The 13874-nt window shown below is 40.9% G+C and overlaps 1 protein-coding gene across 1 annotated transcript in view; it reads right to left on the bottom strand.

Annotated features, from left to right (window-relative positions):
• The window catches only part of LOC106086984 (B-cell lymphoma/leukemia 11A), a gene marked incomplete in the record, with an annotated part of 18141 nt that extends 4995 nt beyond the window's left edge, over positions 1 to 13146 (bottom strand). The window contains 4 exon segments of the mRNA XM_059366571.1: positions 4197 to 4436; positions 4525 to 4713; positions 4779 to 4931; positions 13001 to 13146. Coding sequence (XP_059222554.1) covers positions 4197 to 4436; positions 4525 to 4713; positions 4779 to 4931; positions 13001 to 13055 — 637 coding nt within the window.
• Between the last annotated feature and the right edge of the window lie 728 nt (positions 13147 to 13874).

Genomic DNA, 13874 nt, shown 5'->3' with positions numbered 1-13874 from the left:
GATGGTAGCATGAATTTATTATACAGCAAGCGTGAAGAAACAAACATAAACTTGACAACGACAAAAGGATAATGCAAAACTTCGTTTAACTTAAGAAGCAGAAAAACAAAACACACACACACACATATATAGAGCCAAAGGACACTTACTTACAAAGGACTTTCAGCGGTCAAAAGAAATCACATATGTCGGTCGGTCGGTCGATGGGTTGGTTGGTGGTTCGTTTGGTCTGCTTATCAAACTGAAAATGATTCAGCTCAAAGAAGAAGTTTAATGAAAAGCAGGCAAGCAAGCAAGGCGAGCTGATTAAATCCCAACGAAGGGCCCCAGATCTGCTTCTTAAAGGACCAGGCTTTGAGCTGTGACGGCTTCTTTAGCCTGTCAGGCCAGCAGCTCTTTAAGTGTCTCCAATTGAAGGTCAGCCAAGCAAGAATGTAAAGACAATCAGAGATTCAGAACAATAGATCCCCTTGACAAACACACTCACTCACATTCCTACTTTCTTTCCTCTAATGAAGGCTTATGCGTGTGTGTGTGTGTGTGTGTGTGTGTGTGTCTGAATGTTGATTGCGTCTAAACCGTTATGTGTATGCTTACAACACACATACAACAACTAGTCCTTAGTCGTCTTACTCATATTCATATGAATGAGCACATCCTCTTCGTTGTAGTCCAGCTACTCACTGTTGGCATCATATTCTTTGTCACCATCGCCATCACCGCCGTCATTTAACTCTTTTGTCCCGACAATTGTTTGGTGTGTAGTTTGTTCATGACGAATCATTTTTGCGCAATTTACTTTTCATTATTTGACGTAATAGTTCACGCAACCCTTACTCCCCTTGTCTGTCTTTACCGACTACCAAAGGACTACTTTAGAAATTCCTATGTTCAGTACACAAGCGTGTGTCCAGCGACGTCTGCCGTTATAAGTTAAGCGTGCGCACACTTCCGCTTCTAAGACCCTCTAAAGGAAGAGGCAAGCTTTTGATGCTAACAAAAATGACCTCTTGACCATTTGTTGTAGTCGTTTGACCAGTCATCTCTAATGGATTTCCATTTAATTTTGTGTCGTGTGTCTGTCTAGACATGCGAACACCTATCATTCTCCGTACTTCAACACAGTGGGGAAAGGTGTGTGCTTAAGTCAAAGGTCAATATGTTGCTTGTCAAAATATTATCAGAGTGACCTTACAGCTTTAAGCTGTTTGTAGCCAGCATCCTTTTCAACCCAATAATGGTCACTCTTTGTTTTGTGTAAGGGAATTTATGTTTTGTCCACCCTTTTGAGTAAGGGGTTGCAAAAAGCTTTGTTGGACTTGTATGCCGTTACTGTTTGATTTTAAATGTCAAGAATTCCTTATTGTTGTTGCCGGCTTTTAATTGCAAATATTCCACATACACGGTATCTATGCATATCCAAAAGACTGGACATGGAGTAGTAAAAGGCAGGCAAGCAGTCAGGCAGGCAGGCATGCTGACTATGACAGCTTATCTGTGTGTTTTTGTTCACTGTGACAGCGACGATTATGAGGAAGCAATGTTCCATGTTCACTTTGATGTTGCTGATGTATGCTGATGGACTTTTTCAGTATGTGGCGATGGCGGTGGCGGCCTTGTGCACTTTTTATCAAAGGACATTTGCTTTTGGTCAAATATGATATCGCTTAACAAAACAAAAAAGATGTTCACAACTCTATTACACCGGGGCACAGACACAAAGGCCATCTGAGCCTCTATTGGCCTCGAGGCTTGTCAACAGTCCATCAGTTAGGCAGGTTGCCCAACTCTTCGTCACACCACATTTCGGGGTTATGGTCATTGGGAAATTTTAATTAAATTATAGGCATTTGCGTTATGCCCTACCCCACACCTTATTAATCGGCTAGTTTTAAGAGGAAATAAGTAAGCAAAGCCAAAAATCAAGTGGTAAAGACTATGTAAAAACCTACACCACTAGGACTTGCGACTTTAAGTTAGGTGATATGTGTATACATTGTAGTAAAATGGATATTGGAACCGAAATGGGAGCTGTATTAAGCTATAAATCGATTCAGACCATATTGCACACGTATGTTGAAGGTCGTAGGAGAAGCTTTTGAACAAAATTTCAGCCAAATCAGATGAGAATTGCGCCCTCTAGCGGCTAAAAAAGTCAAAATCCAAGATCGGCTTATATGGCAGCTATGTCCGGTTATGAACCGATTTAAACCATACTTAGCACAGTTGTTGGAAGTGATACCAAAACACCTCATGCTAAATTACAGCCTCATCGGACGAGAATTGCGTCCTCTAGAGACTCAAGAAGTCAAGACCCAAGATCAGTTAATATGGCAGCTTTATCAAAACATGAGCCGATTTGGCCCATTTACACTCCCAATCGTCCACACTAATAAAAAGTATTTGCGCAAAATTTCAAGCGGCTAGCTTTACTCTTCGAAAGTTAGAGTGCTTTCGACAGACAGACGGACGGACATAGCTAGATCGACTTAAAATGACATGGCGATCAAGAATATGTATACTTTATGGGGTCTTCGACGCATATTGCGAGGTGTTACAAACAGAATGACGAGATTAGTATACCCCCATCAAAAACACAAATTTCCGCCAAATCGGCAATAAATACAGGTTTTAGACCCTATATAGGAAGATGGGTCTATATCAAGATTTAGTCCGATGTAGCCATCTTCGAACTTATTCAATGAACAAAAAAGAATCTGTGCAAAGTTTCAGCTCAACATCTTAATTTTTTAAAGACTGTAGCGTGATTTCAGCATACAAACGCACAGACGAATAGATTACAATTTATAGACAATGAGCACCACACGGGTTGGAACTTTGAGCGCTTCCACATGTTGCGGATAGCGAAATGCTTTATATATGGAGTAGCTGCAACTGTAGTCGCGGACAATCAGCTATTTCGAGTGGCGGGTCTCAGTGAAAGACCGGGCAGCACCAGTTCTTGCTTATATACTGAGTGCTTATGATACTCGATATGACTAGGTGAGTTTTTGGCACCTTTAAAAAACCAACAGCCATGATGTTCCCGCGGCGATCGGTCACATGGACCGGAACGAGCTTGCTCATCTAGAAGCTGGGCGAGGATCGCTACCTCCACATACCAATGTGGCTACAACAACAACACAACTCCCACAAATCCCTGTAAACTCGAGCAGATAAAGAAAGTGGAGAAAGTTGGGAACTACAACTTTGAGATAGCCAGCAACTTTATCTACCTCGGCACCGCCGTAACCGAAACAAATGATACCAGTCTTGAAATGAAATCACGGATAATGTTGGCTAACAGATGCTACTTTGGATTGAGCCAACCGCTGAGGAGCAAAGCCAGCCACGAGCTGTATGACGACAATAGCACAATTAAACGCATCAAAAATACAACGGTTGCGTTGGCTTGATCATGTCGTCGGTATGGAAGAAGAAGCCCCAGAAAAGAAGGCGACCTTAAAAAAACTCAAAAGGAGAAGACATAAACTCCGATGGAATGACCAAGTGGAGAGCGATATTTCGAAACTCGGTGTCATAGATTGGAGAAGAAGCGAAGAAGAATGAGGCTCTTCGACATCTAAAGGAAAAGTAAGATTATACTAAATGGATAATAAAACAACTTGTATCAAATTTCTTGAAATTACGTCGAAACTTGGGGTTATTACACAGTAAGAATAATGTTCATTATATTAATGGTTTTGTCATAACATTTAAGAAAAATGTTTAACTTCGTGCCAATGAAACTTTTTCTTAACATTTATGAAACATATCATAATATGTATCAAAATCAAACATAAACTTTATCAAAAGTTTTGTAAATATTATAAAAAATATCAAATATTATGAACATTTTCTTTCACCATCAAAAGTTTTGTAAATATTATGAAAAATTATAAATATTATGAATATTTTCTTTGTAAATATGAAACTAAATTTGATAAATTTATCATATTTTTTCATTTTTTCATGATCTCACAAATGCACAAACAGAAATGACTTGAAAACGAATCAGATTATGTTTCTGAGTCTATCGAAACTCCACTTTTTTCTCCCTAGCATTCCAAAAAAAACCCAAAAATTTGTGCTAAATCTTTTCCTTTATCCTCTTCATAGTATTCAAACTAAATGTGGAGGATACTCTACCATTTTTTTTGTGTAGGTTATAATGTATGTAAAGTTAAGTAGCCTACCTGTTTGCAGTGTATTGGATTCAGCATCGACAAACTCGATTTTGGGCCGTTTAGTCTTAGGTTGGCAGTCATCATCAGCCTCATGCTCGTTGTCATTGTGACACTCAATGGTTTCAGTTTCATTATCATCGCGGTCAAGTTCCTGCTTGATAGTTGCGGTTATGGTTGATAGTTCTTCAGTCGAAGCTGGGGTTTTTATGTCCTCTGCATCTCCCTCCTTGGGTGTTGTATTGTCATTTTCTATGCATGGCAAGTAGAAGGACATTGGAAAAGCATTAGTCAATAGTTGGCTTTAATAAACACAAGAACACTAGTTGCGAAAACTTACCATCTACTAGTCTTTTGGGTGTACTGGAAGCACCATCGGCCAACATATCCGCAGGACTTGGTGGTGGTGTGTGTATGCGGGAGCCTCCCGATGGCTTGCGAGTGCTGATGGGGGCCGAGGTGGAAGGTCTTCGATTTACTACACCCAAAGGCCTGCCATCTTCAGGATCAATTCTGTCATTTGAGGGACCTAAGGTGTTGGTCACAATGAAATTATGAAACCTTTTAACTATTGGCTGTCTTCTTTGAACTTACCCTGATTTGTACATTGGCCATAGTTTTCCTTGTTGCATTGCAGTACCTTGTGTTGTATGAATTTCACTATGTCGGAGAGAGCAAAAGCCTTCTGGCAGGCACCACATGTGAGTATATCCTGAGCTGCGGCATCACCTTCGGTTGAGTCTGAATCTAGCCAAAACATTGAAGAGGAAGAAAGAAAAAGAAAAGAGAATTTAAGACGCCGTTAGTCAATTTCTTCACCAGGCAGACAGACAGTGAGACAGATAGATAGAGATACATGTACAAGTAACCATACAATAAATTATTCAATAAATTTTATCTTAATACGCTTTTAGCCTGACCTCCGAATTGCCAATTGCCAATTACCAACAACGAACTTACGAACGAATTTCCATCACACATAAAACTGGCATAAACATATGAATATGTGGAGTTTTGGTTTTTCTGGTTTTTGGGCGTCTTTCAGTCTCACGCCACAACTTTGGCTTTATGGTTAAACTCAATTTATAGCTTACCATTTGCGCTTTATCCTTAAACACACATACTCACCCACACACACACACACACTTACTCTATGTATTTATGTGGCCTGTTAATGTCTTCCAATAAATTCAAAAGATGCGTGCAAGTAATTAATTCCCCACAAACACTACATTGCCAGTATTGATTTCATGAGCCATATCTGGCTGTTACGCTGGCTAGCTGGTAATGAGATGCAAACTAGTGCCAGGCCTTAAGTAGTTCTTATATGTATATGTAGCTAGCCCATTGTAATCCCCTGCCCAGCCCATTAAATCCAAGCCAATTTATCCTCGGGACAATTTATTCATAACATTGCCACAAACACTCACCCAAAGCAAACCAAATCAATCTACACCACGCCAACAACAACCCACTTTTGGTAGGAAACGTTTGAAGGTGTTTGTTGCCATTCCGCCAAATAAATATTGGCCAAACTTATAAATTCCAATCAATGTTTATTAATGGACAATTTACCCAATTCTATCTGGTGCTATGCTTAAACAAGTTCGTCCCTTTTGCTTGCTTGCCATATCCTACTCTAGTCCCCTGACCGTTGCCAATAGGTTTTACGAGGGGTTGCTAGCTGGGCATTATTGGTGTGGTATGGTGTGGTGTCCTTTTTCCCATCTTCCTTTTTGCACTTCGGGGCATGTGTGTTTTTTCTTTCTTTTTTGTTGTTATTGTATGTGTTAACACCACATAACTCTAAAAATACAATTTACCCGGAACTTGTGGTCTGTTGGTCTTTGGGTCTGCATGCTTTGTTTGACTTTTGGTTTAGAACTTGTGTCCACATTGCCAAAAAAAAGGGAATTGAGGATGTGCATGGCAAGTGGGGGATCATCAGGACATATGTAAAAGTTTTGCCATCATGTGTCCACGATTGCCCCCCCCCCCCATTATAGAGGGCGGCAGGCTAAGGATATCATAAAAAATATAACTACCCACAGTCCCCAGACAAATGAGGCAACAAGGATAATCACATTAAAAGAGCGTAGCAATAATCCAGTTGTCAATTAGGTGCTGTATGACACCAATAAACACTGAATTATGGACACTGATACTTCATAAAAAAAAATACAATAGAAAACAAGTAAAAAGGCGTTAAGTTCGGCCGGGCCGAACTTTGGATACCCACCACCTCGGGAATATATGTAAACCACCTTTCATCAAAATTCGGTGGAAATTTCATAACTTATGTCCCATATCAGTTATATCAAAATATGTTCCGATTTGGACCAAATACTAAAAGTACACTAGCTATATCTAAAAATAAACCGATCTGAACCATATACGACACGGATGTCGAAAAGCCTAACATAAGTCACTGTGTCAAATTTCAGTGAAATCGGATTATAAATGCGCCTTTTATGGGGCCAAGACTTTAAATCGCGATATCGGTCTATATGGCAGCTATATTCCAATCTCGACCGATCTAGACAAAATTGAAGAAGGACTTCGAAGAGCCTAACCAAACTCACTGTCTCAAATTTCAGCGACATCGGACAATAAATGCGTCTTTTATGGCCCCAAAACCTAAAACGTAGATATCGGTCAATATGGCAGCTATACCCAAATCTGAACCGATCTGTGCGATATTGCAGAAGTATGTCAAGGGGTTTAACTTAACTCACTGTCCCAAATTTTGGCGACATCGGATAATAAATAAGCATTTTATGGGCCCAAAACCATACATCAAGATATCGGTCTATAGCTGGCATAGCTATATCCAAATCTGAACCGATCTGGGCCAAATTGAAGAAAGATGTCGCAAGGCATAACACAACTCACTGTCCCAGATTTCAGCAAGATCGGATAATAAATGTGGCTTTTATGGGACTTAGACCCTAAATCGGATGATCGGTCTATATGGCAGCTATATCCAAATCTGGACCGATCTGAGCCAAATTCACGGAGGATGTCGAAGGGCCTAACACAACTCACTGTCCCAAATTTCAGCGAAATCGGATAATAAATGTGGCTTTTATGGGACTTAGACCCTAAATCGGATGATCGGTCTATATGGCAGCTATATCCAAATCTGGACCGATCTGAGCCAAATTCACGGAGGATGTCGAAGGGCCTAACACAACTCACTGCCCCAAATTTCAGTGAAATCGGATAATAAATGTGGCTTTTATGGGACTTAGACCCTAAATCGGATGATCGGTCTATATGGCAGCTATATCCAAATCTGGACCGATCTGAGCCAAATTCACGGAGGATGTCGAAAGGCCTAACACAACTCACTGTCCCAAATTTCAGCAAAATCGGATAATAAATGTGGTTTTTATGGGCCTAAGACCCTAAATCGGCCGATCGGTCTATATGGGGGCTATATCAAGATATAGTCCGATATAGCCCATCTTCGAACTTAACCTGCTTATGGACAAAAAAAGAATCTGTGCAAAGTTTCAGCTCAATATCTCAATTTTTAAAGACTGTAGCGTGATTTCAACAGACAGACGGACAGACGGACAGACGGACGGACATGTCTAGATCGTCTTAGATTTTTACGCTGATCAAGAATATATATACTTTATAGGGTCGGAAATGGATATTTCGATGTGTTGCAAACGGAATGACAAAATGAATATACCCCCATCCTTCGGTGGTGGGTATAAAAACAGATAAACGCTACATACAGCGACCTTAGACGGCAGGGCAAAAGGACATAAGAAGAACACAACGAACGGACATTCAATTTGATAGCCCTAGGCTGTGTGGTGGCCTGCCTGCCCAGCCATTGTTCATTTCTATTCTTTTTTTGTTTGTCTTTTTTATTTGTGCAGCGGTGTAAATTGCCATGTCCTGGGGGGTGATAACGAGGGAAGCGTACAAAAAAACATAGTTGACTTATTAATTCTTGATTGACTGGGATGAGCCCGGCCATTCAATGAAGCTGATGATATGTTCTGGGGATTGTGTTATCATTAGTTAAGGTTTATTATCATGATGTTTTTGGTGATTATTGTTTATTTTTTTTTGATAAAAAAACTAAGGAAATACATATGTCCTTTGTCTACACCCGCAGTTCCGTTGTCATTTGAAACGGGGGTTTATTGATTGGGCGTTAAATTGCCAAAGGATATCCATAACGGCATTTATGAATTAGAACAGGGTAAACCATGATTAGCACTCGGCCTTGTATGGGAGAGGCGGTTTAATGAGATCAAAGCAACTCCCCTAATAGGACACATTAACACGCATTGACCAATGGACAGTTAACCCATCCCCTAATGCACAGGTATGTGGTTTTTGGCTGCTTATTGCGAATGACAAATACACCACCATTGGTTGGTTGCCGTTTGGCCAACACCAGCAGGTAGAAAGCAAACAGGCTACCTGCCAGTCACTGCTGCTAACAATATCAAATGGATAAGACCTAGTATGAGGGAGGAGTAGGCCCGCAATAAATATGCCAACTACAGCTGATGTTTGACAATTTTTGGTTAAATGTCAGCTGGCCACTTAGCCCTTTGGGTGTCGGAAGTTGAAATGCTCACTGATGTTGTGGTGCACAATTGAATTGCTTGTCGATTCACAACAACCCTTTTCCGCCTACTCCCCGGCATCTGTGCAAAACCAATAGCACCTTTGTTTGTATTGAATGAACATTTGTTACGCCACTTTAAATGCGTGATATTAGCAGCGATTACCGAGATTTGGCCATTGTGTGCCTGACTGACTGGCTGACTGACTGCTCAATATTGGGAAAATAATAACAATAACCCATAGCTACTGCTAACACTTATGCCCTGCAGGCACTTCTTACATACAGTGAGTTGTCATCTGGTACATGGGCAGGATTTGTGATGAAATGGGAAATTTCATATTTGTGGTCCTCCATGCATATGGTATTATGAAAATGTGGTTGTTGTTCCAAACACCCCGTTACATTAATCCCAGCAAACGGAATCGTTCAAAAGAAGGAAGGATGCAATTAATGCTTATCGACTGGATATTAATAAGACCGAAGACTGATAATAAGCCAGGCATGGCTAGAATGAGGACACAACTATTGTCAGCCAGCAGTCTGCATTAGCATATTAATAGTTTGGCCATAGTGCTGGAAGTTGGAGGGAATCTTGGTAAGTATCCTGGTCGCTTATGCTTTACTGGCACACGCTTAATTATACATGCTTACTTATATCAATGACATGAATTATTGGTGCCTAGGCCAGTGAGAGTGTTTATTATGACCCAATGGCGCCCAACGTATGGCAAAAGAGAGTTCATGTTTGCAGACCTTGCAAAGATTCCCCATGGCTTAATATCACCACCCCACCACCAAACACAATTCATATTGAAATTAGTTAGTTGCCAAGACATCAGCTCACATTCACATGATGGCTGTGGATCATGACTTATTGTTGACGTTTTCGTCATACAAGTTGTTGTTCTTGGTGTTGTTCTACAAATTGGACCACGGCTAATTACTCCACGTACTTGGCGACGTCAATCGCTTTGATGCCTACCCCCGACAGTGTGTGAGTCAGTGTTTGTTGGTGTGGGTTTTAGTCAGGCCAAAAAGTACTCCACACGTGAAGTATCCATAAATCGTTGGAGTGTGTGTGTGTGTGAGTGAGTGTATGTTTGCACTCACCCACAGCCATACATAGCCATTTGTCTTATTTATTATTTGGCCAGATCCCATACCAACAAACAAACGTATTTTTATTGTCTTGAAAAAAACCAACCAACAGCCAAAGCGTACCAACAACAACATGTGAAATAAAATATTATTAAGTTTATCTAAAAAACATACATGCGGCCGGATGGACGGACAGGCGGTCTTTTAGCTTCCCCATGTATTGCTTAAGCGAACAACAAAACGAAATAAAACGACTGTGCAAATATTTGTCGAAGCGGGCCACATTTTAACCGCTCGTGCACTTCGTAGCGGCAAAAGAGACTATGACCATGAGTAGAGTCAGTTTTGTTTTTGGGATATTTCACCCCACCATCACACCAACAGCACAGTGAACGAACACATAGATTTTCATATGCATTGTCGGCCCCTACACTGTCCCCGAGCTTGTTTAAGGGATGTCACTGAGGGCCAGTGGCAATTATTCTCAGACCCAGTGAAAATAGGTATCCACAATGTTTCCCAAAGAATATATCCCCTATGTTAAGTGAGATACAAAAAGCCATAACCACTAAAATGTTATAACTCGTTGTCCAGGGGCATCTGTAAAATGAATACTTTAGCCACCGTAGCGCAGAGGTTAGCATGTCCACCTATGACGCTGATTGCCTGTGTTCGAATCCTCGCGAGACCATCAGAATAAAGTTTCGGCGGTGTTTTTCCCTTCTATTGCTAGCAACATTAGTGAGATACCATGTCATGTAAAAATTTCTCTTCAAAGAGATGTCGTAATGCGGCATGCCGTTCGGACTTGGCTATAAAAAGGAGGCCCCTTATCATTGAGCTTAAATCGAACTGCACTCAGTGTTATGTGTGAAGTTTGCCCTGTTCCTTTGTGAAATGTTCATGGGCAAAATTTGCATTTGTATACCCCTACTATACTGTGGTGTTGGGTATTACAACAGATTGTATTAAATATGAACTAAATCCAATGCCCTTTTTATACCCTCTACCGTAGGATTGGGGTATACTAACTTCGTCATTCCGTTTTTCCCCTTGAAATACGAAATACTCGTTTTAGACCCCTTAGACTGTGTATATTTTTGATCGTCACGGCATTTGAAGTCGATCTAGCCATGTCCATCCGTCTATCGAAACCATGCTATCCTTCCGCGGAGGAAAGCTGGGCGTCTGAAATTTTGCAAAAATACTTCCTATAAGTGTAGGTCGGTTGGGATTGTTAATGGCCCATACCGGTCCAAGTTTCTTGAGTCTTTAGAGAGCGAATTTCGTATCCGGTTTGACTGAAATTTTGAACAACGACATCTCCTATGGATGCGACCATGACGCAGAGGTTAGCACGCCGTACGCCAGGGTTCAAACCCTGGAACATCAGAAACATTTTCAGCTGTGGTTATCCCCTTACTAATGATGGCTACATTTGCGACACGCCGTTCGGACTCTGTTTAAAAAGGGAGGCCTATTATCATTGAGCTTAAACTTTGATCGGACTGCACTCATTGATATGAGAGACGTATCCCCCGTTCCTTAATGGAATGCACATGGGAAATTTAGTAGTGGACTTCTCCTATGACCTCCAACATACGTGCCAATTATGGTCAATCTAATCACCAATCTCCCGATTGCATTTTTTCAGCCCAAAGAGCGCGAAGCTCTTGTCTGATTCGGCTGAATTTTTGCACAATGACATTTCCTATGACAAAACGTAGTAAATATTCGGTTCATAACCTGATATAGCTCCCATATAAACCGATTTCTAAATTTTATTTCCTCAGCCCTTAAGCCGAAGTTCCTATCCCATTTGGCTGAAATTTTGCAAATGACTTCTGGTATGATCTCCAATATCTTAACCAAATTCCAATATCTAAACAAGATATAGCTCGTATAGCATAGAAATTCTTATCCATTATACTCTGTTTGCCTATATAGAAAAATCGGACAAAAAAATGACAAATGCAATCCATGGTGGAGGGTATAAAAGATTCGACGAACTTGACACTCTTTTACTTGTTAATAACATGTTTCATTGTCCATAAACCTCAGCTTTCTAGCATTTCGGTGCTTTATGTTGTTATGCCTCTTTGCATCTCAAGTAACACTTGTATGTATTAGTCAATGTATCTTGAAATGTATTGTCATCTGAAAGTAATAGCCTATCTACCTTTGGAAAGCTAGGGAAAACATACACATGGGCAGATAGCATATATGTATCATATATGAGTTTTTGGAAAATTGTGACTATTGAGCTAAGTTTAATTGCACCCCATCATTGGGCCTTTTCTTTGGAGGCGACAAGGCCCTGACCCGTAAGCAGCAAACTAATACATATGATTATGATAAGCCTGGTTCCGCTTCGAAATAACACCAACTTTTCCCGCCCTCCCCCAATACAGTAGAGAAGTGTCGTCGAGTCATTTTGCCACAATGAGATTTCTTATCTACTGGGTAATTTCATTGGAGTGCACACCTTTGCTCGTTTATAAGTATACTTTTGGAGGTAGGGGGACACATGATGTCCCTGTCCCGCCAGCCAACCAACCAGCCAGTCAGCCAGCCATTCAGTACATATGGATATTTGGGTTAAACACCTTTATACGGTGTATTTTTTAAAACGAATGGGTCCGTCCGAACAAATGGCACAGATAACACCACCCGCATATACGGCCAACAAGTCTTATGCAAATAAACCAACGACTTTGCCGCGGTGCGGTGCGTTGCGTTACCATGATAGGCTGCGGCGCGGTGGTATGGAAGGGCCGAAGTATGTGTTCACCCAGCTATAGGGACAATGTGGAGTCACTTTATTTACCTGATAAGAGAGTGCCGCGTTGACTTCAGATATTCCTATGCCCTGAATTCGGTTAAGGTGGTCACTGGGCATATCATATACAAAACTCACACACCTACACACACACTCATGCAAATTAGTCGCTACACTGCGTATGTCACTTAAGCTGACTTAGATAAGATCACATTAGGCAAACTTTGCCATGAGGACAGTAAAAAAGTTGGCAAAGAAGCTTAACAGCCCGCATTGCCCAGTGGAACTACTCGTATGAGGGGAAACCATGTGAAATTTTTGTACTACATATTTAAAACTTACGGCTTAACGAACGAAATCCTTGATCCTCGCTTATCGACAGCATTTTAGTATACATTTTGTCATGAATTCCCCACCGTGTCTTATTGATACAAAAGGACAGCAATAAGAATGAACAGCTTTTTGCTTGCGGAACACTCAATTAATTAGTTGATTGTTCCGAGCGGCACTTGTGTTAACATGAATCACAGTGTCTGCTTCTTCTTACTCCAGTCAAGGGAACTTTCAATCACACAATTATTTTCTTTTTTTTTTGATAATTCTGTTTTTAAACAAATTTTTTAAAAATTCTTTTGCTTTCACTTTCAATTCCGATAGCTGGCAACAGCGTTTGTAGTATCACACGTTTCAAATTTGTTTTGTTTGCTTTCTAGTGAATTTTTTACTTTCGTTTTTTGTTTTGCTACAGTTTGGTTTCTTCGTCTTTTTTTTTTGTTTGTTTGTTTCTTTCTTCACCAAGAACTATTATTTATTGACGTTAGGTGGTGTTGTTCTTTGCCGAGTGTCGAGTGTGTTCACCCCACAAAGACTTCACGTGGACTGACGTTAGAGTTTCTTGAACGATGCCTTGACGGTCCTGTGGACTATTTTCGACAGTGGCTGAGACTCACACGCATAGAGTGGCTGACCCTAACGTACATGTATGTATGGTTGGATTGCTGGCTGATGGCACTATGAGCGTATAAAAAAAATGTGAGTCCTCACCAACACAGGCGCAAACATTCAGCCACAGATACTTTCTAATAGTTGGCCGGCCAGGCCAGGCCGTCGTTTCCCTTATTCAACCATCCACCACCAGACTGGTTGACTGACGATCTCAGTGCTGCCGCACATTCATGGGAGCCAGTGTGTTGCTGTGTGTGTGTGTGTGTGTGTG

The sequence above is a fragment of the Stomoxys calcitrans genome, chromosome 4, assembly GCF_963082655.1.
Source record: "Stomoxys calcitrans chromosome 4, idStoCalc2.1, whole genome shotgun sequence".
NCBI classification, from domain to species: Eukaryota; Metazoa; Arthropoda; class Insecta; order Diptera; family Muscidae; genus Stomoxys; species Stomoxys calcitrans.
This window is presented reverse-complemented; position numbering and strand designations above follow the sequence as displayed.